Source organism: Lagenorhynchus albirostris, chromosome 21, assembly GCF_949774975.1.
Source record: "Lagenorhynchus albirostris chromosome 21, mLagAlb1.1, whole genome shotgun sequence".
NCBI lineage: Eukaryota > Metazoa > Chordata > Mammalia > Artiodactyla > Delphinidae > Lagenorhynchus > Lagenorhynchus albirostris.
Genome location: NC_083115.1, coordinates 16,400,288 through 16,424,284, shown reverse-complemented (window position 1 = coordinate 16,424,284; position 23,997 = coordinate 16,400,288). Strand labels below are relative to the sequence as shown.

Here is a 23,997-nt window from a genome sequence, read left to right as displayed (position 1 = left end):
ATGATATTTCACATTATACATAAAGGTATACACCAGTTACAATTAGAATGACCATTTATTGGCAGTCATAGAAAATTAGAATATATTCAGCATGGGTCCAACCAACCAACCTCTGTTGGACGCATAATGCATCCAAGAGAAGAAGCCACTACCAGCCCCATGCAATACCATCTTCCTGCCCGACACACATGTATACCACTCAACTTTTAGGAAATCCACAATAACACAGTTTGAAAACCTCTGAAATTTAGATAATTACTAAGTTCTTTGTGTTTCAATCATGTCGTCATGGCCTGAAAGGACAAGGTAACAGAATGAATGTTTTGCACTAGCAAAACAGTATGTTTTGCAGTATGTTAGTTTGTGGACTTTAAGGATTCATTATTCTTAAGGTGTTTTGGACAATTTACTGCTATAAACTCCCTCGAGTCCAGAGTCATAGGAGGTTGCCAATAATGATCGAAAAATTAAAAGCTTGTATCACTCAAACGGCGGATACACAGGGAATTTTGACTGCTTAACTTAGTTCTCTGGAGCAGACTGATAGGGCTGATGTAGATCCTTAATAAGGAATTAAATTAGGGTTCTCCTTTCATCTTTTTTTTGCCAACACCCTTTTATATTCATGTAAAATTCTAATCTATACATTTATGTACATATTTGATCTACTGAAAATTCATAGAGTTCTGGATTATTTTAACTATCACAGAAACATTTTTTATAAATATTCAAAATACAAATGACACTTAAAAATGATTTTATATAGATAATATAAACGAAACAAATATTTCTTTTATGACACCATCTGCTCAGTAGCTTCCAAAATTCCTTTATAAAACTGGGGAAAATCACACTATTTTTATTTCTGGGGAAAACAAGTTTTAAAAGTTAAATGCTTTAAAATTTTAATGAGAGTAAAGCCATATATTCAATATTCTCAGGGTAAAACTGAATACATGAACACCCATGTGTACATAATATATGTGTGTGTGTATTATTAGTACACATAGACATAAATATGCACTTAGCGAGAAGTTATTTATTAAGCAAATTATATTTTATTGGATATTAACTATGGTCACTCAAGTGTAACATCCCTGTTAATATATCTTCATATGTGTTATTTTTACTACTGTCTCTCTGTAAATTGCTGCATTATTATGATGTAAACTATGTGACCTACATGCTGCTCATCTGATTGCTTTTGAACTTCATACAAATTCAAACAATGTTGTTACAAAAGTGTAAGATTTTCATAAGAGTGTACCACGTTATTGCTTCATCTTACTGATGGGCATTTGTTTCCCAATGTTTGCTATTTCAAATACTCCTACAAAGACTGTCTTTTTACATGTACACATGCAATATTTTTCTAGGGTCTACACCTAGAGGTAGAGTTTTTGAGAGGCTGATATGTGTATTTTCAAATTTACTAGGTATGATCATATTCTGTAAAACAAGTAGTGTTAAGAGTTTCCATTTCTCTTAACATTGCCGAAGAAACGTTATGTTGGTATTGCTGAACTACTGATTTTATCAAATTGTTGAGTGGGGATCTGTATCAATAGTGAGTCTGAGTATCTTTCGATATGTTAATTCTTTTTTGTTTAATCTTTTGTGTAGTGCTTATTTGTCCATTTTTCCAAAAGCATACTTTTCTTATTAACTTAGAAAATGCTTCACTTTTTTCTGGATATGAATTGATTGAAGTGTTGCATATAGATTCTTCTACTTGTCTTCTAAATTTTTTAGTTATGCAGAAGGTTTGCGTTTTAGTATGGTCAAAATTATTATTCTTTTATGAGCTTTGGTTATTGTTTCTTGCTTATGAAATTCCTACCCCTAAGTCTTAGAAATATTCTCTATCTTTTCTTAATTGAAATATACGATATTATGTTAGTTTCAGGTATACAACATAGTGTCTGGACATTTAAATACACTAGGAAATGATTGCCACCAGTAAATCTAGTAACTATCCCCTCCATACAAAATTACTACAATATTATCAACCATACTCCTTATGTTGTGTATTACATCCCCATGACTATTTTTAAAACTGTAAGCTTGTACCTCCTAATCTCCTTCACCTGTTTTGCCCAACCCATCACCCACCTGCCCTCTGGCAACCACCCTGTTCTCTGTATCTATGAGTCTGTTTTTGATTTGTTCTGTTTTGTTCACTTGTTTTTTAGATTCTGCATACAAATGAGATCATAAGGTATTTGTCTTTCTCTGACTTATTTCACTTAGTGTGATACTCTTCAGATCCATCCATGTTGTTGCAAATGGCAAGATTTCTTTTTATTTAATGGTTGAGTAATATGCCATTGTGTATATATACATATATATATGCACATATATATATGGTGTGTGTGTGTGTATACACACACATACACACACATACACACACACACCATATCTTCTTTATCCATTCATCCATTGATGGTCACTTTGGTTGCTTCCATATCTTGCTTATTGTAAATAATGCTACAATGAACACAGGTGCATATATATTTCAGAATTAGTGTTTTTGTTTTCTTCAGGTAAATAAAATATCCAGAAGTAAAATTGCTGAATCATATGCTGGTTCTATTTTTAATTTTTTTGAGGCACTTCCATACTGTTTTCCATAGTGGCTGTGCCAAATTAGATTCCCACCAACAGCGCACAAGGGTTCTGTTTTCTCCACATCCTCACCAACACTTGTTATTTATTAACTTAGCCATTCTGATGGGTGTGAGGTGGTATCTTATCGTGGATTTTATTTGCGGTTTCTTGATGATTAGCGATGTAGAGCATCTTTTCATGTGTCTGTTGGCCATCATATGTCTTCCTTAGAAAAGAGGAAGTCCTCTTCAAGTCCTCTGCCCATTTTTTAATTAGGTTGTTTGCTTTTTGATACTGAGTTGTATGAGTTCTTTGTTTATTATGATATTAACCCCTTATTGGATATATGATTTGCAAATATCTTCTCCCATTCAGTAGGCTACCTTTTCATTTTGTTGATGTTTTTTTTCAATGTGCAAAAGATTTTTAGTTTGATGTAGTCCCACTTGTTTGCTTTTGTTTCCCTTGCCTGAGGAGACAGATCCAAAAAATTAACACTAAGACCTATGTCAAAGAGCATACTGCCTATGTTTTCTTCTAGGAGTATTATAGTTTCACATCTTTAATCCATTTTGAATCTATTTTTGTATATCGTGTGAGAAAGTGGTCCAGTTTCATTTTTAGCATGTAGCTGTCCAGTTTTCCCAACACCATTTATTAAAGGGGTAGTCTTTTCCCCATTGTATATTCTTGTCTTCTTTGTAGATTAACTGACCATAAGTGCACAGGTTTATTTCTGGGCTCTCTGTTCCACTGATCTATGTGTCCGTTTTTGTGCTTATACCATACTGTTTTTATAATATTACCATAGCTTTTTAATATAGTTTGAAATCAGGGAGCATGATACCTCCAGCTTTGTCATTCTTTCTCAAGGTCGCTTTGGCTAATCAGGGTCTTTTGCAGTTCCATGCAAATTTTAGGATTATTTGTTCTAGTTCTGTGAAAAAATGCCATTAGTGTTTTGAAAGGAATTGCATTGAATCTGTAGATTGCCTTAGATAGTATGGACTTTCTAATATATCATTAAAGTCAGTCAGGTAATGCCATTCTTCTCCTCAGAGCACTCTAATAGCTTTCCATCTCACTCTGAGTAAAATCTAAAGACCTCAAAATGACACCAAGGCTGTACCTGATTTATATCCTGACCCACTTCCTATACTTCTCTGCCCTTGATTGCTCTGACTTATGCCCTTGGTATTCTGCCAACAAGAGGAACCCCTCTGCCTCAGGATCTTTGCAACTGCTACCCCACTGCTTGAATACTCTTTCCCCCCAATGTCCATGTAACTCACTCCCTCACTTCCTTTAGGTTTTTGCTCCAGTGACATCAGAGAAGCCTCCCTTGAACTCTGTACTACTTTTTCCTGCTTTGCTTTTCTCTATTAACATTGTTTTTTAAAGAAATTTTAGATTCCGTATCTTTTTTATTTACTTATTGTCTCTGTCCTGTCACTACAAATGTTAGCCCCCAAAGGGCAGGAACTTTGTTTTGTTCACTATCTTACCCAGTACCAACTACTCTTTGAACTACTCTTTGATGTAGATATTGGAAGATCATTATTATCCTTGGTTTACAAATAAGGAAACTGAAGCCACCAGAGAGGTCCAAATAACTTGTGCAAAGCCACAAAGCTAGTGTCTAAAAGTTGGAAACCAAAAGAACATAGAAGGAATGAAGTAAGGATGATGAGAGGGTTAGATGAAAATAATGAGGGAGAAGCAAAGGAACAAAATAGCTAAATCTATTTTAACATAATGTATAAGCATAAAATTTTATGTCAAGTGAAAATGTTCAAAAATAATATAATCTCATCTCTTTAAAAATAAATAAGAGAAATGCAGGGAAAGAAAGATAATAAAAAGTTGAAAGCAACTGTCTTGGGGTAATGAGGTTGTTGTGGGTTTTTGTTTTCTACTATTCATATTCTACATAGCAGTAGTTTGCAAACTTTTTATCTAAAGGGCCAGAAAGTAAATATTTTGGGCTATGCAAGCTGTATGGTGTATTGTTACTACTCAACTCTGCTATTGTAGTGCAAAGTAATCATAGACAATACACAAATGAAAAGGTGTGGCTGTGTTCCAATAAAACTTTATTTATAAAAATAGTAGACAGGGGCTTCCCTGGTGGCGCAGTGGTTCAGAGTCCGCCTGCCAATGCAGGGGACGGGTTCGTGCCCCGGTCCGGGAAGGTCCCACATGCTGCGGAGCGGCTAGGCCCGTGAGCCATGGCTGCTGAGGCTGTGCGTCCGGAGCCTGTGCTCCGCAACGGGAGAGGCCACAACAGTGAGAGGCCTCCGTACCGCAAAGAAAAAAAAAAAAAAAAAACAGGCTGGATTTGGCCCTTGCTGGTCCTAGTTTGCCAACCCTTGCTATAGAGGATCTAAAAGACCATGCCAAAGATACTATAAACTATTATGTCTGAGAGGAAGTTAGCTTTGCTTTTATGTGAAAATAAAGAAATGAAAAACTTAGTAAACCCTTGTGTTATGATCTTGAAGTAGGAATTTTAAAGCAAAGGGATTACTAGATACAGGTGTTATGTACAACTCCAAGATAAAATATTTTATTAGAAAGCAGCAGGGTCAGGAACCAAGTGTGAGTTTGTACTCAGAATGTTTCCCGCAAAAGTGAGTAGGCTTTAACAAGGAATGAGCTGTGAACCTACTTTAAACTTGATGGCTGTAATTAAGATATATGAATTAAACTAAAATGGCTTTAAACTTGCCAACCCCTCCTCTTTTATTTAAAGATACTTTTAAACTTACGGACTTTGAGTATTGAGAATTATTTAGCTTAAGTTCTACTGTATCACTGAAAACAGTTTTGGCTAAAAGAGAGCCTACATAATACTTATCATTTCGGGAAAAAAAATCACATTGGTAACATAAACATTCTTAGATAAAGGACTGATTTATAGACAGAGGAATAAGCTTGAAGATTATCTGTCAGAGTTAATGTGTAGGTCTTCCTTCATTGGGTGGAAGGCTGAATGACTAACGAAAGGTCCTACAAATCTCTAAGAGATTCTATGTCTGACTCTGGAATAACAGATGCTTTTCTGTCATTAAACTGATGGGTGTAACCATTTGACTATGCTTATAAAGAGTCTCAACGTTAAAAGAGAATAAAAGAGATGTAAATATACACTAGATAAATTATAATGTTCCTGAGACTTTTTCTATTGCTCTGAGATTGTTAATGCCTATGCCTACACACACACACACACACACACACACACACGCGCGCGCGCCCTTGTTCTACTTCATGTATTACTTTGCACATTTGCATTGATTAATATCATAGCAATATACACTCAACTACTGTGTACTCCCCAGTTTCTCTCTTTATCCTGTCAATCACCTTCTTACCACGAAAAAAGTCAAAATATTGATATGATCCTACATAAAACAGAAGTTGCTGTTTGTGTAAATTATATACAAAACCCAGAGGCAGTGAGCATCCTACTGAACTGGTGACACATACATTTGCATTACATTATAATCCAATCTCAATTGCACATGATGTTGGGTTTACTGTTGCTCCTAGGAAGAGAATCAGGATTGTCAATTTAAAGATAAATGCAAACAAATGTTGAAAAAAGTCAGCACATTATAGAAGACTTGGTCTTCTATCTAAATCTAAAATATCAACTTGCATCCGTCACTAATTTTCTTCTACAGTATGTTTCTCCTTGGATGTAACACATTAAAATAAAAGAAATATTTGCTCTCTATCATAGATTGAAAACAAATCAGAGTAAAATCATACTCTTTCATAATAAATGGAAAACAAATATTTTTCTCATAGGAAAAGCAAATATGAGCCATGTAAGAATACATGTTTTTAAATATTTTAAAACTGTTATTATTGCTAGTAAAACCTTTGCCTTTTATTTCAGAACTTTTACTTCCAATTGACACTAATCTCATGTCATCTTCTTGAGATTACAGAACTTAGAGGATATGCAGAATTAAGGGACAGGTCAGAATTTGTATACTTGACAGTAAAGCCAATCCTGGAACTCATTCATGTGTCTTGTTTCACCTAGCACATATAACGTATCTTGGTGATTGAAATTTCTTAGCAAGGTATGGGAAGATATTCATTATCTAGCCAACTAACCTTTCATCAATCTGCCCTTCACAGTTTGAGAATACTCTCTCATTTTATGTTTTTGTACCTGTTGCACCTTCCACTGGAATATTCTCGCTCACTCATTCTCCACGTGGGGAGAAACCCTTTTTCTGCTGTATCAAAACCCAGCTGAAAAGTCCGTTCAACTTCTGCAGGCATCAAGTTGCTCCTTCCAAGCACTGATTATAGGATCTGGCATACCAGATTAAAATGATTTCTCTATCAGTCTACCTTCTTGCAAACAGCAAATACCTTATATTTTCATTACATAACTAAATTAAAAATTAAAAAAATATTTTACTTGGAAAAATATAAAGGATTATATGAGTTAGTCTTAGTTCATATATTCCTTATTAAAACGTCATAACATTTTTTTATTCCTTTTTAAAATAGTTTTCTCTCAAAGACTACCTAGGACTGTTCTCCCCCCACACCCCCATAAGGTACTGAAATAAAACACCACTAAAAGGGAGAAAAATCTTACTTTTACTAAATGTGAATCAATAACCTATGATAGCAAATGAATCCATCTGTTGTTTCTTAGGTTTCTTTTCAATAAAATTTTGTATATAGCAATTGCATCTAATGATCTTGCTTACTAAATTAGGAAGAGAAAACCAAAAGGCATAAATGTTCTCTAAACAAAAAGCAACCACCTGGAATTTACCTTTTTTGTTGTTGTTATTTAAAGAGAAAAAATATACATGCAAATTACAAAAAAATTACATGATAAGTTTAAACAATATCGGTAGACTCTGCCAAAGAAAAGTAAAATCATAAAGTATATATAAAAAAAGAAATTATTAGATACTGGCTTCTATTAAACTTTCACTGATAATTTTCATGAGTCCACCATTTTGAAAGACATTTTCTCTTTTCATAGATATCTGTAAATAAAAATAACAGGAGCGATAAAGCAACAAATAGTTACTAGTAGCAGAAAGAAAATAGGGGCTTTTAATTCTGTGTATTACTGTTAAAGCAATTATACTTCAATAAGGATGTTAAAAAAAAAAATCTACATGGAAGACTTCATAATGTTTGTGAAATTTCTTTGCATCCTAAATCTCAGCTTGATGTCAGTGAGCCAGGAAATGAAACCTTGGGGAATTCCTGCCATACAATGGAATGATGGTCTCAAACACACCTTTTCATTCCTTTTGCTAGGTACTCCTGATGTATTTATAGGCTGTTTGGAATAAAGTATACTGCTAAAATGCCACATCATGGATTGAAATCAGATAGAAAAGAAAAAAAAAAGTCCATACAAATAAGAACCAAAAAGTTACCTCCAGTACATATTCCCCCTTTTCTGGAGGTTCTCTTCTGTGGTTTCAGTTACCCACAGTCTGAAAACATCATATGGAAAATTCCAAAGTAATTCGTAAGTTTTAAATTGAGATTTAAATGTCATTCTGAGTAGCATGATGCAATCTCACACCTTCCTGCCCTGTCCCACCCGGATGTCAATCATCCCTTTGTCCAGAGTATCCACGCTGCATTCACTACCCATTCATTTGTCACTTAGTAGCCATCTTGTTACCAGATAAACTGTCGTGGGATCACAGTGCTTGTGTTCAAGTGACCCTTTTTACTTAATAATGGCCTCAAAGCACAAGAGTAGTGATGCTGGCAGTTTGGATATTCTCTTACTGTGCCTGATGTATAAATTAACCTTTATCATAGGTATGTACGTATAGGAAAAAATATAGTATATGTAGGGTTTGGTACTATCCACAGTTTCAGGCATCCACTGGGGGTGGTCTTGGAACGTATTTCCTATGGACTTGTGGGGGGACTACTGTACTGTGTTTTAACACAAATGTGTTTTACTTCATGAATTAACTTATATAATTAAAAGATAAATTAAGAGCAAATATGGCATTACCCTTAATTTTTTTAATAAGAATGAGATGTTCCTAGAAATGTATTTGCAAATATTTTATTTCCTCACCTCAATTCCCTCTAAATGTGCAGAAAGTATTAATCTCTTATCCTATGAAAGCTGGAAAAGAGAAACCATGTAGTTAACTTATCAAGATCACAAAATTTGAGAATGGAATTGGAAATACCTACATTTAAGTAAACAATCTGAGACAGACTAGAGCAAAAAATACTCATCATAGTACCTTCTTAATTGTGAAGCCACAAAGCACATAGGTAATTAAGTAAATGCAAGGAATGGGTTACAGATATGCACAGTTCCATGAAATGCACTCAAGTATGAGTAGCCAAGGATGAAAATAAAAATGTTGAGAACTGATACAGAGGAAGAAGATGGTCGATGTTGTTTGGTTGAGTTTCAAAAAGATATGTTTAGTTCCCCTCTAATAGAAAATGGAGTCTTAAAATCTCATTTAAAGCTTCATTTCCAAGGTCAGATCTTCCAAAGGTATCATTTTACTATCTTGTTAATTACACATGATTAATGGGCTCAGTGAATCACACTCCAGAAAAATTAATCCATTATGTTCCCAGTATAACTTTTAGAATTCTGATAAATACCATAGGACTATGTTTTTGTTTTGTTTGTTTTGTTTCTGGTCATCTACGCCTTTGCCAAATGTTAAAAGAATCAACCAGTAAATGTTTATGCATGGTATCTATGACCAGCAAAGTTTTGAGTGAGAAAGATGGGAAAAAATACAACAGGAAAAACCAAAGCCTTTAGTGAGTGCTAGATGGTTTCTTTGTGCTAGCTATCTCATATTCCACAGAGAGGTGCCCGTGCGGTTAGTTTACTAAACCTGGTGTTACAAATGAGGAAGTTTGTGAGTTTCTTGAGAATTGGGAGTGCTTTTAAGAACCTCCCACTCCTTTCCTCCACTATAGTTAATACAAGTCTCAGTATATCCTGGCACCTGATGCACTGTCCAGAACATATTATGCAAGTAAAAGAGAACTAAAGGTGGCATATACATATTTGCTAGGTGGATTAAAGAGTGCACTGTTATAGCACAACAAAGTAATAAAATACAAAGCTTTAATGCTATTAAAAGATAGTCTTTTCCACCCAGAATAAAATTTAAAATTCCAAGATGTCATGACTGACACTTATTCATGAAATCCTATAAATAATAATACAATAATATATATAAAACCTGTACAACCAGTAGACTATTAAAAACAAAACAATTCTAATCCTAGTTCTTCCTCCAACCTAAGGCAAGTCTATTAAATCTTGTCGGTTTTAGTTTTCCTAGCTATAAAATAAAGTTTTGGCCTAGGTGAGTCCTAAGAATCCTTAAAGGTTTAAATAGTTATGGTTACATCAAATACTGGAAAATTTGGTCTAGACTGCTTCATTTGAATATGAATCTCAGTAACCAGGAGAGTAATCAAATTTTATAAATGACACTATAAGGCACACTCTAAATCCCGATAATGACTCAACACTTTCAACACTAAATTTAACATACAAATATTTCCACAGGACTCACACAAATGTCAGTGTTCCCCCAAAGTACAGTCTTTTGCCCCAAAAGTAACCTTACTTCATTCTAGTAATATTTAGTTTTTAGACATGAACCTTACCTCTTTCCTATCCTGCTATCTTCTTTACCCTTCTACCTCTAAACCATAAATTGTACTGTTATCTGATTCATAACATTTAGTCTGCCATGTTCCAAAAAGATGTCGAATTATCCTAAATCTCCCTCTTCTCACTTACTATAATATTTAAGGGAACCAGTACTAAGATAATTTTTTTATCCTGCTTTTTATATCATAGGACACTTTTTTCTCCCCATTAAGATCCTAAAGGGGAAAACCATACAAACGTCACAAAAAACTCTAGCCAGAGATAATCAATGCAGAGCAAAAGCTATTCTTCATAATTCAGTAGTCAGTTAAAAAAAAAGAGAAAATTACAGTCTGTTAATGATTCAGAATTTAAAAAATTACAATGCAAGAAAAAATAATCAGCATAGGAATTAGAAAATTAGTCAAATGGTAAAGTTTAAAATTTAATGTCTTGAAAGTCTTGATATTAGAAAAAAATCAATTTGATAGCATGCAGCTTTGCTTTGTCCTTTTCAGTCCATCTGTGTTTTAAAGGATACTTAGTAGCAGAATAATGTGTGACTCTGCCACGAATTGAGCCTGGCTGCTCCCATGGATGTAGCTCTATAAAACAAGACAAAGAAGCGAAAATTACAATCCGGGCAAAAGCAGATCTTGGGTAGATTTTTTTCTTTGTATTGTATGTTTTATGCCTTGAAGATAGACAATGGATGAATCTATGAATTAAGCCTTTATTTATAGTTTTTGAATAAAATAATTATAGTTAACTAGAAATAACAGATGAAAATGTTGCTGGCTGATGTAACTATAAACTGTAGAAAGCAACCTAACATCAGAAGTAAACTTAATATAATTTCTTAAAAGGTTTTACCACAAACACATACGCACAATGTAATGATTCTTCCAGAGTTACTGTAAAATGTACTTAATATAAGCATAAGGTACAAATTAGAGCAACTAAGTCTAATGACTCTCCATCCTTCAAAGTAAGTAGAAAATGACCTATCAAAAGTTATATGACTCTTTTCCACATTATCAAAGTTTTAAAAATAAGAAGATAGCTTTATCAATGCATTCATTTTATTAGAGAATTTCAACTGATTTTTTTCAAAATATAATTACTATAATCATTTAACCCCATTGAGAAATGTACAGTGTCCTATACCTAGTAAGAACTCTATTAGTTGATACCAGTCAGTTATAGAAATTTGACAAAAATCTCCATCCAGGATATTTTGCTGATTCCCACAGTATTTCTGCTTTAATGGAAAGAGTATTTAACTAGGAGTCAGAAAGTTATTCCATCTTGTCCTCAACCCTGGGCATGTCACCAAATCTCTCAGATATTCAATATCCCCTCATCTAGAAAACTAGGAACTGGATTAAATGATTCCTACGATCTTGCAGAAGCATATACGGTCTTGTGTGTATTGTCATCAATTCTGTCTTGGTATTTCCGTGCAAAGGCTACTCTCGATACTCTGATCTAAACTGTCTTTGTTTCCATCTCTAATTTCTCAGTCATTTGTAGTGCAGCTGCCTCATCCAAAGTTGTGTTTGGATATATTTTTAAATCACAGCTTCAAGCAAACTGACTAAAAAATAGCTGTTTCTGGTTTATTCACATTATAGCTTCTGAGGAATCCTATTATGTGTGTTTTCTTTTTATTCTATTAAATATTTACCAATCAATGACAGTAGTGTAGCAAGACAAATAAAATACTATAAGCCATGTGCTTGACATTACTTCATCTGATTAGAAACACTAAGATCTTCAGAACTAAGAAATGAAGGTTTTATTCTAATAACTGTAACGGCATAGATAATAACAAATACAACCATACCAAGTGCTAATAACAACTACCATTTATCAAGCACTCATTGTGTTTAACACAAGCTCTACATGCAATATCATTTAATTCTAATAACTGTAACAAAGTAGGTATGCTTTGGCATAAGTTCCTTACAAGAAAAAAAAAGTGCTCACACCAATCCCAGAGAGATGTGATTCTGAATTCTGATCACTGAAAAAAATGTAACTTATTTAAAAAGAAGCATTTATGACACCAAGAAAATGGCAAATGAAGACTAAGGTTTGATAGTGCATGCTGTTACCCAAATGACAGTTTCAGTTCAAGGTCAAATCCACAAAAGCACTTTTGGTCCCTTCTTTCATTTTTAAAGTACATGATTGCAGAATGAACCAAGAGCTTGTCAACAGCTAAAGGAAATGCTGTTGTGATTATAATTTACCATCTACATGAATTCTTTCTGTCCAGTCTTTTCATGCAGTTTGACTCAAATTAGTTATGAAATTTTATTTGCTCATTTTCTTTCCCCCTTCTTGCATACGTCATGAAAAATTACCTGTGTGAATCCTTTCAGCTTTTTTCAGTCCCTTATTTACTATCTCCCAGTACAAGAAGAGCAGACACTTGAAATTTAAGAAAATATTTAAGTGATAATCTCTCACTCGTCTAGCATATGACTCTAATTCTTTGCAACAGAAGTACTGCAATAGCAAAAAGAAGAAAACATGATGATTTATTATCAACATAAAATCAGAATGTAGGATGAAAATCCTGTATTTTCTTTGGCAACACTTCCAAGAAGTCAAAAGAGTTCCCTCATTGCTCTTAAATAAACTTATGTCTTTAAGTAATTAATTCTCATCCCTCCCACACAAAAAAACAAAACACTTCTAAATAACAAATGGGTTAAGGAAGAAATCTCAAGAGACATTTAAAAATATTTCGACTAAATGAAAATGAAAAACAACTTATCAAAATTGTGGAATGTAATGAAAACAGTGCTTGGGGGATATTCATAGCATTGAATGCATATATTAGAAAAGAAGAAAGATCTGAAATCAGTAATCTAAGTTTCCACCCATAGAATGTACACCACCAAGAGTGAACTCTAAGGTAAACTATACACTTTGGGTGATTATGATGTGTCAGTGTAGGTTTGTCCTTGGTAAAAAAAACAAACAAAAAAACAAAACCATTTTGGTGAGTGATATTGATAATGGGAGAGACTATAAATGTGTAAGGTCAGGAGATATATAAGCAATCTCAGTACCTTCCTCTCAACTTTGTTGTAAACCTAAAACTGATCTTAAAAAAATAAAGTCTTTTTAAAAAGAAAGAAAAAAAAAGTTAATCTTGCCTATTTAAGATTTGCCAGTAGAAGAGCCACTGCTTTCCTGATCAAAGCCTATAGACAATGAGGGATCCGTTTTCTATATATGATAGAATCAATCCTTTTTTTTTTTTAACCATGTAACTCTAAATAAAGAAGATGCTATTTTAAGATATATTAGTTAGTAGGAATGCAGTAATGACACCCTAGGCCTGAGGCTCCTTGGTATGCCGAGGTACCCAGAACTAAAATGAAATCATCTTTATTATTTCCTTCTCAGTTTCTTTCTGAGAATACTAACATCCAGGAAGAGATTCTTTTGAACTATTAAGATATACTATCTTATTTATTTAGTGTTAAATTTAATAGAAGTACTTAAAGGCATTCTGTGATCTTCCCACTGTATGACACTATAATGATCTTCCCACTATATGACACTATAATCTTGCTTAAGATGGAACCAATTACTTGAGTCTTATAGTAAAAACAAAGTGTGAGAGCAGGCAGGTAGGCAGATGGGCAGGCAGGTGGGCTTCTGCTGGCAAATGGGAGTATCCGGGTCACCTGCTGGTGCACAAAACGAGTGGAAATCCCGAGGTACTTAGCACTCTGACATCCTAATAAAAGATTTCTCCATTTCTTGACAGTTACATATTCCTAGCCCTTTCCTTAGGGGTCCTCTTTTTTTTCATCAAACTACATAAATTTCTCTGAGGTAGCACTAGTTCTTGCTAGGCTGCTACACCAAATGGCAGATGTGATATAGATCATACAATAGCTAGGCGAAGTCCTCCTGGATTTACCTAAGAGATATAAATAGGTATTATCTATATCCTGGTGGCCAAGAATGCCACTGTGTTTGATTTCCCCAGGCTAGGAAGGGTATGATTGGTCTTAATCAAACCCTTCTCTACAAAAAGTTGTCAGCCCTGCTAGTACAGTGAAGAAATGGCTGTCCTTATGAGCTTGACCTGAATTACAGTGTCAATAAGACTGGTAGTTCACATATTGTAAAGGCGGGAGGGGAGGGGGAGAAAAAGTAATAAAACAGAACACCAAGAACAAAAAGCAATCGACACTAAGGAAATCCTCAGCAGAATATGCTGAAATAGTTCATTATAATTGGCCCTCCCTAGAAGGTCAGCCAATGAGAACACAGAGTGCAGAACTGGAAGACTCTGCAGATACTACAAAACAACCCTAAGCCCCAGACACTAGTAAGATAGCTACTGGGGATAAACTATGTTTGGAGAAGCACCTTTTACTTTTTGAACAAAACTGATAATATGACTGATGAGAGAGCTTCTCATATTCACTGTGCTTTCAAAATGTTGAGAGGTAAAAAATGTGACAACGCAGTAAGACTAAGTTTCTTCCAAGTGTACGGCAAAAACTTGAAAGGCCCTATGACTCAGCTTTTAAGCAGTTTTAGTAATTAATATTTTCCTGAGAACACATTTCTAGCCTTATTATAGATTTTCTTTTATTCACTAATGAAAGAAAATTTGAAATGCACAGTATAATTACTCTCATAGAATTTTTTTGGTAACTAAAGTAGTAAGTTCAAAATGAAAAGTTATGTTATATTCTTCATTTTAAAATCCAACAGAACAGCTTTTGATGTGAGATGAACTGAATATGTAAATCTACAATGCAAAAGTTTTGGTAACTCTGTCATATCAGATATATATGAAAAGTATAATTTAAAAAAATATGTGGGCTTTTTTCCTTTTTATCTTTGGGGAAAAAAATCAACCAGCAAGGAACATTACTATTCTCATGTCATTATTGTAAATGTAATCTAAAATTCAAGAACAACAACAACAAAACAACTAATGTAGCTTAAAATTTACATGATTCTGTGTTAAAAATAAAATCACTCATTTCATATCACTGAATATTTTGCATCATCTGTGATTGGTGTAAGAAATGCATCAGGAACAGAGTTTCTCTTTTGCCCTATTCTAGCTTTGCAAATAAATGTTTTCCCCCAGGAAAGCCATTTAACCTCTCTTTAATTCATTTCCCTGGTACAGATCATTTTTTGTTACTTATGGGGCTACTAGGTGATAAAAAGATGGTATTATCAAGAAAAATCTATAAAATGCATTTAAACAAAAAATAAACAAGAAAAGGACCACTGTCTTTTGAAGCATAGGCTCTTATATTTTTCCTCTTTTTTGGCTTATCTGTGAAAATGGACATTCACATTTTCACTCTTAGTGCTCACATGATAATCTTTGATAATCCTATATATGGAAGCATCTTCACATGGATGAAAGTACCCTGGGTGGCTAGGCAATTTTTCCTTAATTATGAATCTTTTAGCATATCTATTAGATCATCCTTTGATCACTGTTTGTACTTGGTACTTTTTCCTGTCACTGCCTCACTGATTGAAACATGAGTAAAACACTGCTCAGTCTGGGTCCCAGTCATGCTGGACTACCTGCTATGACAGTTTTTCTAGTCCAGTTCTTCGGATAGCTTTAGTCCTTGAAACTTCTCTTATATTGTCTTAAGAATGATACTCGCTCTAAAGTTCACCTAATGCCAACTGCTTTAAAAGTCCAGTGTCATCCATTTTCTCCGAATGTCCAGGATCACTGCATTCTGATGAGCAAGCCTGGAAAATCACTGCCTCTATGTCTTTGACATCAGAGACTTTATCTTGACATTTGATGTGAAATATAGCACAATGGTATGATAAATGAAACCTGTCTAAAAAATGAAAATGATGCTGATAAGGATTCAGATATTAGATCCATATAACACTGTTGACAGTACCACGGCTCTGCAGGCCTTGAGATTGGCTTTAACTAATGATGGATGCAACTGGTTGAGCCTGCTCATTTGGCAAATGAGATATCAAATTCTTGGTGTGATTCTCTATTTCTTTAAGCTTAATATTTCAAGGCTTCAAAGTAATGGCATTCATCTGTATATTTAATCATTGTATACTAACAATGTGAATCCAGGTATATGAGAAGTATTTTGCATGTAGAGGCTAATATACAACTTCTGGTTCTTCCATAAAAACTTTATAGCACCAAACACAGCGATCATCTTCAACAGAAGTACCACACTGATGGCTGGGAACTCTAGCTAGAAACCAGGCTGCTAGCGGTGTGAGATGGGGCGTGTTACTTAACCGACCTATGGTTCAGTTTCCGTATCAGTAAAGCAAGGATGCTGGAATAATTTAAAGCTTTAGAAAAGTATGTCATGAAGTAAGCCTTCATTAAGTGTTGGCTGCTGTTATATTTATTTATTCAACTGGTATTTATTGTCTAATATGTGATAGGTACATTTCTAGGCACTTGAGATAACAGTGAACAGAGCAAATATCCCTGGCCTCATGGGGTTTACAGTCTAGTGTTTGTGCACACATGTGTGTGTTGGGGAGAGAGCCAGAGAAAGACAAAAAAACAACATAAGTACATAATACACATATGTATATATAAATAATATAAAATTAATTGTATACAGTATTAGCGATACTGATTTTGAGGGAAGCACACACCAGGCAAAGGGAAATCATGGCTGGCGCAAAGGTCTTAAGGTAGAAATGTGTTCAGGGACCAGAAAGGTCAGTGTATTGGTGAGACCTTAGATTTTACTCTGAGTCACATGGGAAGCCTTAATAGGTAAGTTTTGAGCAGAAGAGTAATGTGAGCTATGCTGAGAATAGAGTATAATGGAGCAAGGATAAAAGCAAAGAGATGAGATGGAGGTTACTACAGTAATCCAGATGGAAGATGCTGGTAGTGTAAAGCAGGTTGATGGTAGGTGATAACAAGTGATCTGACCCTGGATATATTTTGAAGGAAGAACAACAGCATTTCTTGTTTGCTGTGTGTTCTTACGCAAAAGGAGATCAAAACGTTATAACAGATATAATGTATAGTAAAAATTTAGTTATTTCAAATTCATAGTAAATATATATAGTCCAGTATTTATACTAATATATAGAACATTTACCTTCAATTGGGAATACATGAATCTAAAACAAAATCTAGGTGTTCATGGGTTTATTAAAATAAAGAGGTCATTAAAAATGGTAACATGTACTTTAATTAGTAAGGACTCTATAATTGAAATATAGAAAAGTTACATTGTTTGTCCATGACATTCTATTCTCTTTTCACATTTTCTCCTTTGGATGATTCATACTCTTAAATTCAATAGCTCTTTTGTATGAAAGACTCCTTCTCAGACAGGTCTATAGTGTCACATTTTATGGAGTAACTACTAATTGGATATATCTACTTGAATATCCCACTTGAATGTCCTAACACTCTAAAACCAAAATTTTTTCAAACAAATGTCAGTATTCTCCACACAAAATAATTTATCTTTGCCAGACTTGCTAGACTTCTATGTTCCTGTCAACAATGCAACCATTCTTCTAATGACCAAGTTTCAACTTTAGCATTTATGTCTGCATCAATCATACAGCCAGTGAACACTTCCTACTCTACATTTGCCATTTTTCTGTTACCTTGATACAACTGATTGTGTCTGAATGTTTATTATATCATGCTTGGATTACAGATGCTCTAATCTTTACACTCCAATCTCTCACTTCTAGCTAAATCTTCGAAAATCACCACTTTCATCAGTCTACTGCCCACAAAGCTTTGAAAATTTAAAATTGCTTAGAGGCCAAAGCCCTTGGCAATTAAGTCAAACACTTGAATCAACCAATTAAGAAATCAAGCCAGCAACTGTCTACTCAGTACTTAAAAGAGATACTGTATTCCATAAAATGAGAAAACAAGTAAATATAAAACGTGGTGTTTTTGCTCAAAAGGAAACACAGTAACATTTGTATAAAGAGATCTCTAACCATATAGATAAAATAAAATGAGGGCAGTGTACTTAAAACACTCTAGAATTAGTAGACCAAGATTTGAGTCTGGGCTTGAGTTGCCTCCTTTGTAAATGGGGATAACAATAGAATCTTTCTTACTGAGGACTGCTATAGGATTGAACAGATCAGAAGTTAATAAAATTAGCTACTAAATTACATGGTATTTAGTAAGGACTATAATTTTGGCTATCAGTTTAGCTATGTGTTCAGTGAATTCTAGAGAAATATAAAAGGTGAAAATTACTGTAGGGTGAAATGGAAGGAAAAGACTCCAAAGATGGTTAACTGTAAACAGGGTATTTCGATGGAGATTATGTTGAGATAAATTAGGAACACTGGGAGAGGATTTTAATCAGGTAGACTGTGACAAGGAAATTAACAGAGGATGGGGAAGGAGTTTAATCTTACTGGGAAGGGGTATGGAGGTAGACATGATTGGGATGCCACATTAAGTCCATTTATTCTCACACTATTTCTATTAAAAAAGATTACACCTCAGTGAAAAAAAAATTATGGCCCCCAAACATCCTATCCTCATTTCCACCTCTATATGGGTTCTTAAGGCTGTTCCATTGTTTTTTTTTCCCTGACCCATATCAAGAAATGATCTTTATTCTTACTGGATAACCAAAATTCAGCTTGACTTAATGCCAACTCAAATTCTACCTCTTGTAATAAAATTTAATAATTAATTAATAAACAGTGAATGCTCTTAAACTATTATAATACTTACTGTCTATAACATTTAATCTGTATCTTAATCACATATGGATTTAGAATGTTAGGATTCTGGACTTAAAACTCACATGAATAACACTGTATCAGGAAAAAGGATATATCATTTATAGAATACAGAATATTTGTTATTTTTAAAAAAGAGAACAGGCTTCAAACACTTGCTTCTACATATTTTAAAGCAATTTAAATACAAAACGTATTTAAACCCTAAAGTGAAATGTAAAATGATTTTAGAACTCTGTATATGTAGTGTAATTCAGGAATTTTTTAAAAATCTAGAGCATCTATTAATAACTCCATATTTTTTAACATCTTAGATGAAGCTAACATATGAAGTTAAATTCCTCAAAATAGCATAAAGAACAGTTAAACTCTGGACATTTTATATATAAATCTTAGAGAAAAAGTGATGCTTTAAACAGCTATGTAGCATGAATGTTATTTAAAATTAATAAAATCAGAGTTTACTCTTTTCAGATTGAGACTGAAAAATATTGATATTTGGTGGTTATCAGTATGTACTATAAGCATATAATTTAAAAAATCATATTTCTCCAGATATTTTGAAAGTGTATTCCATCATTAGTAATTAATGTATTACAAATGTACTTGTGTATTAGTATTACAAGGGAGTATTTGTATACACTTAATGAATTTTTTACATATAAATTGGTTTTGTTGTATATAATTCCATTTTAAAAACATTGGCTTTTTCTTTATAGATTTAAAAAATCTTACATGAGAGCTTGCAAATATCAAAATGTGAACTTACCTTCACATATTGAGAGTTTGTGACACTATAAATATATACATTATGTAAAGACTAAAGCTTCTTCTAACTGTGCTTTCTCTCTTTTTTTAAAACTGGCTAATTCATAAGAAATTCTTCAGATTTGTTCTTAATCAGAAATACACAATAAGGGGAAAAAGGCACTCACAAATTTTGTATTTGGCTATTTAAGGCCAGTCAAAACTCATCTTACAGATTTAAGACTTTTGCACTTTTCTGTCAATTCTAAAGAGTTATATTTTCAAAGAAACATTATCTGGAAAAAACAAGCAGAAACAAATGAGAGTCTTTCCATCGTATCTGTAATAAAATTCTTCCATGAGTTTTTCACTTATAATCAGGAAGTACTTTTTTTCAAAAACAGCCAGCACTGCTGGGAGAAATTTGAAATGACTTTTTACAAACACAAATTATACACACACACACACACACACACACATATATATTTTTTGTACAAGTGGACATGTGTGGAAAAGCTTAGAAAAGCAACTGGAAAGATCTGCACAAAATTGTAAACCACTGTTAACTGTGGAACAAATTTTACAAGTTGAGAGAGGAGTATTAAAAAAGGAGGCTTACATATTTTCTTTTATATAGTTCTGTATTATTTGAATCTTTTACAACGTTTACAAAAATATTTGTGGATTATTTGGAGAACAATAAGTTCTTTTAAAGAAAGGCAAAATTTTTACTCTTGTCATCAAGTAGTTTATAATATTCTAGAACAGTATGAATTGCTTGCAAATGCTGTGGAAATGTCCATCTGATTTAACAACGTGAAAAGCCCTGGTGAACTTGGTGTGATTTTTGAGGGGAGTGATGGGTGTACAGGAGCCAGACAGAAGCATGCTGGGAGTGACCAGAAATGAAGTGAGTTCATGGGCACAGACAACCTAAGAGAATAGAAGAAACTGAATTCAATGATACTAATTTCAAGTTTGAGAGCTTGGTTTTGGGAAATGTTACAAGTTTTGATGAGGTTTCAAGTAAATAGTTCCCAAATGAGCAGTTTAAGTGGAATGAATAGGTAGGTTATAGAATTTAAAGAGAAAAAAATGATCATATGAGGCCAGTGTGCTAAAAGAATCGACAGCATGGGTGTTCTGAACAAAGGGACTGAAAAAAAAAAATTATCATGTCTGAAGGCAGAAGAATGAATTAGATAACCTCTGAAGTCTTTTAAGACCCTCTAATCTTACTTTTCAATGAAGTTACTACGTGATTGTCTTCAATATTGTAAAAAATATTTTCCAAAAAGAATATCAATGACACAAAGAATATTCAATCCTAAGAAATAAAAATATAATTTACATAAGTGCTACAAACCAACTTACTGGGATTTTTTTCCTCTTGAAAATATTAAAAAAAAATCAAGGGCTGCACAGTTCTAATTTATCCTACTTAATTGGAATTAATATATCATCTGGTGGCTATTGCAATGTTTTTTTTTTTAACAAATCACAACAACACGTATTCATAAAGTTAGTTTCTTATTTATGGTTTCCTTTCAGTTCCTAAAAATATAGTGAAAACCTGACTATCAAACTGGGGGGAGAAGGAAGGTATAAATTTAAAAACAAATTCTCAAATAGAATAACTCTAACTGTCAAGTAAAATTTCAAAAGCAGAAAACCTACTCAGTAAAAGATAAAATATATTGGCAATTAGCATCATCTTTATGGATATAAACAATCAAGGTACTATTGTCCACTTAAAGATATTTTCTTGAACAAACTAAAAACTCAGTCAAAACTGTTTACAGCTTTAATTTGCTTAGTAAACCAGGTCTGCACCATACAGTAGTGTACTTATCTAAAGATAATGTTAAATGATCACAAACTAAAATTGAGTCCTTTTTTTAGTGAAGTATAGTTGACTTACAATACTGTGTTAGTTTCAGGTATACAGCATAATGATTCAGGGTTTTTGCAGATTATATTCCATTATAGGTTATTAAAAGATATTGGGTATAATTCCTTGTGCTATACAGTAAATCCTTGTTGCTTATCTATTTTATGTAGTTTGTATATATGAATTCCATATATATTGAGTCCTTAATTAATGCTTAAAGCAATTAAAAATATATGTACCTTTCTTTTCTTTAAAATGTAGTAAGCTATAAGATAACCTTTTCGTTCAGAAAAAAATAAATTATCAATGGCAAAATGCTTTGAAATTTTTATCCTTTCAATCTTCCAAATAAGAAAAAAAAAAAGAAGAATCTTCTATGCCTAGTGGACTAATTCTGGAACCCTACAATAGACGGGGGAGACTCCCAAAATATGATCTTAGGGCTTAAGGAGTTCAACACTGAGGAGAAACTTACAAGAATTCTTTAGAAGAAAATTTTTATGAATTTTTATTATGGAAGGGGAAAGCTGGTACGGAGGGAAGATGACAAGAAAACAAAGGGAGGGAGAAGAAAAAGGAGGAAGTACCTTGGGGAATAATGCTTGTTACATCTGCATGACCAGGAGCAGGCCTGGACTGAGGCAGAAGTTCTGAAACTTCCTGTACATAAAACACAGGAAACCCTTGACAGGTGGATTGAGGTGGATTAACTAGTGAATAAGTGGAGCAGCTTCTGGAATGCAGGCTACACTATATTTCCTGATCTGGTGCTGGTTATGTAGGTGTGTTCTCTTCATGAAAATTAAGCCACACACTTATGATCTGTGCACTTCCTTAAATTTATGTAATGTTTCTATTTAAAAAATCTCAGATGATAAGTAAATAAATTGGGAATCTTGCTACAAGGTACATTTCTGGATACCATTTTCTGGAATCTGCATTTTAACAAGTACCCTGGGGTATGCAGCCATTCCAGAACATAACTGGAAAAACAGTAGCTGAGAGGTTCAAAAGTAATTTCTTCATCCTCTCAGCAACTGCTTTCTCCAGCCACAGGCATTTCTGGGTATTCAACAAACCTGCTGATTTGAAACCCCTCTACTCTAGTTGGCCAGGAAGCAGCTGGATTACTGACTATAGACTTGGGGTCAGAACTCATTTCCATCCTTACTCTTTACTTATCTAGGCTTAAGATGCACCTGGCCCTGTACTAGATACCACAAAAATGAGAAAATCATAGCTTCTGCCTTCAAGAAGTTTATAATCTAGTTTAAATAACTATACATTACCTAACATACAAAACAAGCAAAAAATTAAGTGGCGTAAGTGGCAGCAAACAAAGCACTATAAAAGTAAGAGGAAGGATGGAGAAGCAAACAAGGCCTCTTGGAAGATAGCATCAAAACTAGATAAAACCTAAAGTAAAATGTCCACAGACAAGAGAAAAAAGAGGAAACTCTCCTGAAAGGGCAGGTGGGGAGCACTATGGTAAGGACAGCGTGGACTGGATATGGGCTACTGGGAAGAAAGTAGTTAAAGTTGAGGCTAGAAATGCAGGCGGTCCCTACCTTTAGAGGGGTCTTGGATAAAACGCAGAAATAACTATGCCTAATTTTAATTTTATAGGAATGAGAAGGTCACAGAGGACTTTTGAACAGGAAGGAGACGTGATTGTAAGTCACTTCAGGAAGCTGAATCCGCAAGCCAGATTTAATGCACCACGACAAGATGAAGGTAAGTCAACATGCTGTATCACGGTGACTGTAAATCAAGGCTACACAGAGAGATCTAGGTTCTCTTGCTGCTCTACTTGATCAAGCCGCTTAACCTCTCTGAGTCACAGTTTCCACTTGTAATTAGGGGATAATAGTGACCACTTCATATAAGGGTACTGTATACACTGAAGGAGGTAACATGTAAAGTTCCTAACATTAGAGGTAGTTCGTCATTGTGGTCCTCGTCGTCATCCACTTTTTCACATCACTCAAGTTTTTCCTGTGCTCTTAGATATGGTATTTTTAGATGGCTCACATGAGTTTGCCTGGAGCTAAATTCTGATGAGGAAAATAAAGGGTAAGGTAGAAGGGGGTAAAGTGAAGAAGGTATAAAAATACATGCAAGAAGTTCAGTATGCCAAAGAACTAAGATATATGTGAAATAGCCAAAAATATACAAAATACAACTTTTCTAGTAGTACTTGTTCTCATTCTCTCATACTTGGATTTGGGTAAAAGCTTCCAGATTGGCTTTGATCCCTCTAATAAAATAACAGCACTGTATATGGCTGTCAAGATAATACAACTAGAAGAAAACGTGTTTTCCCTCCCCCGCCCCACTC

General features: G+C 34.0%; 1 protein-coding gene across 5 annotated transcripts in view; it reads right to left on the bottom strand.

Annotated features, from left to right (window-relative positions):
- Positions 1 to 23,997, bottom strand: part of TUSC3 (tumor suppressor candidate 3) — a 183,553-nt gene that overhangs the window by 18,400 nt on the left and 141,156 nt on the right. For all 5 annotated transcript variants that reach the window (XR_009538279.1, XM_060136534.1, XM_060136536.1 and 2 more), the window contains one exon: positions 10,806 to 10,869. Coding sequence is in view for 4 of the 5 variants with exons in the window: in XM_060136534.1 (XP_059992517.1) it covers positions 10,806 to 10,869 (64 nt within the window). In the remaining variant the exon portion in view is untranslated. The remainder of the gene's footprint in view (positions 1 to 10,805; positions 10,870 to 23,997) is intronic.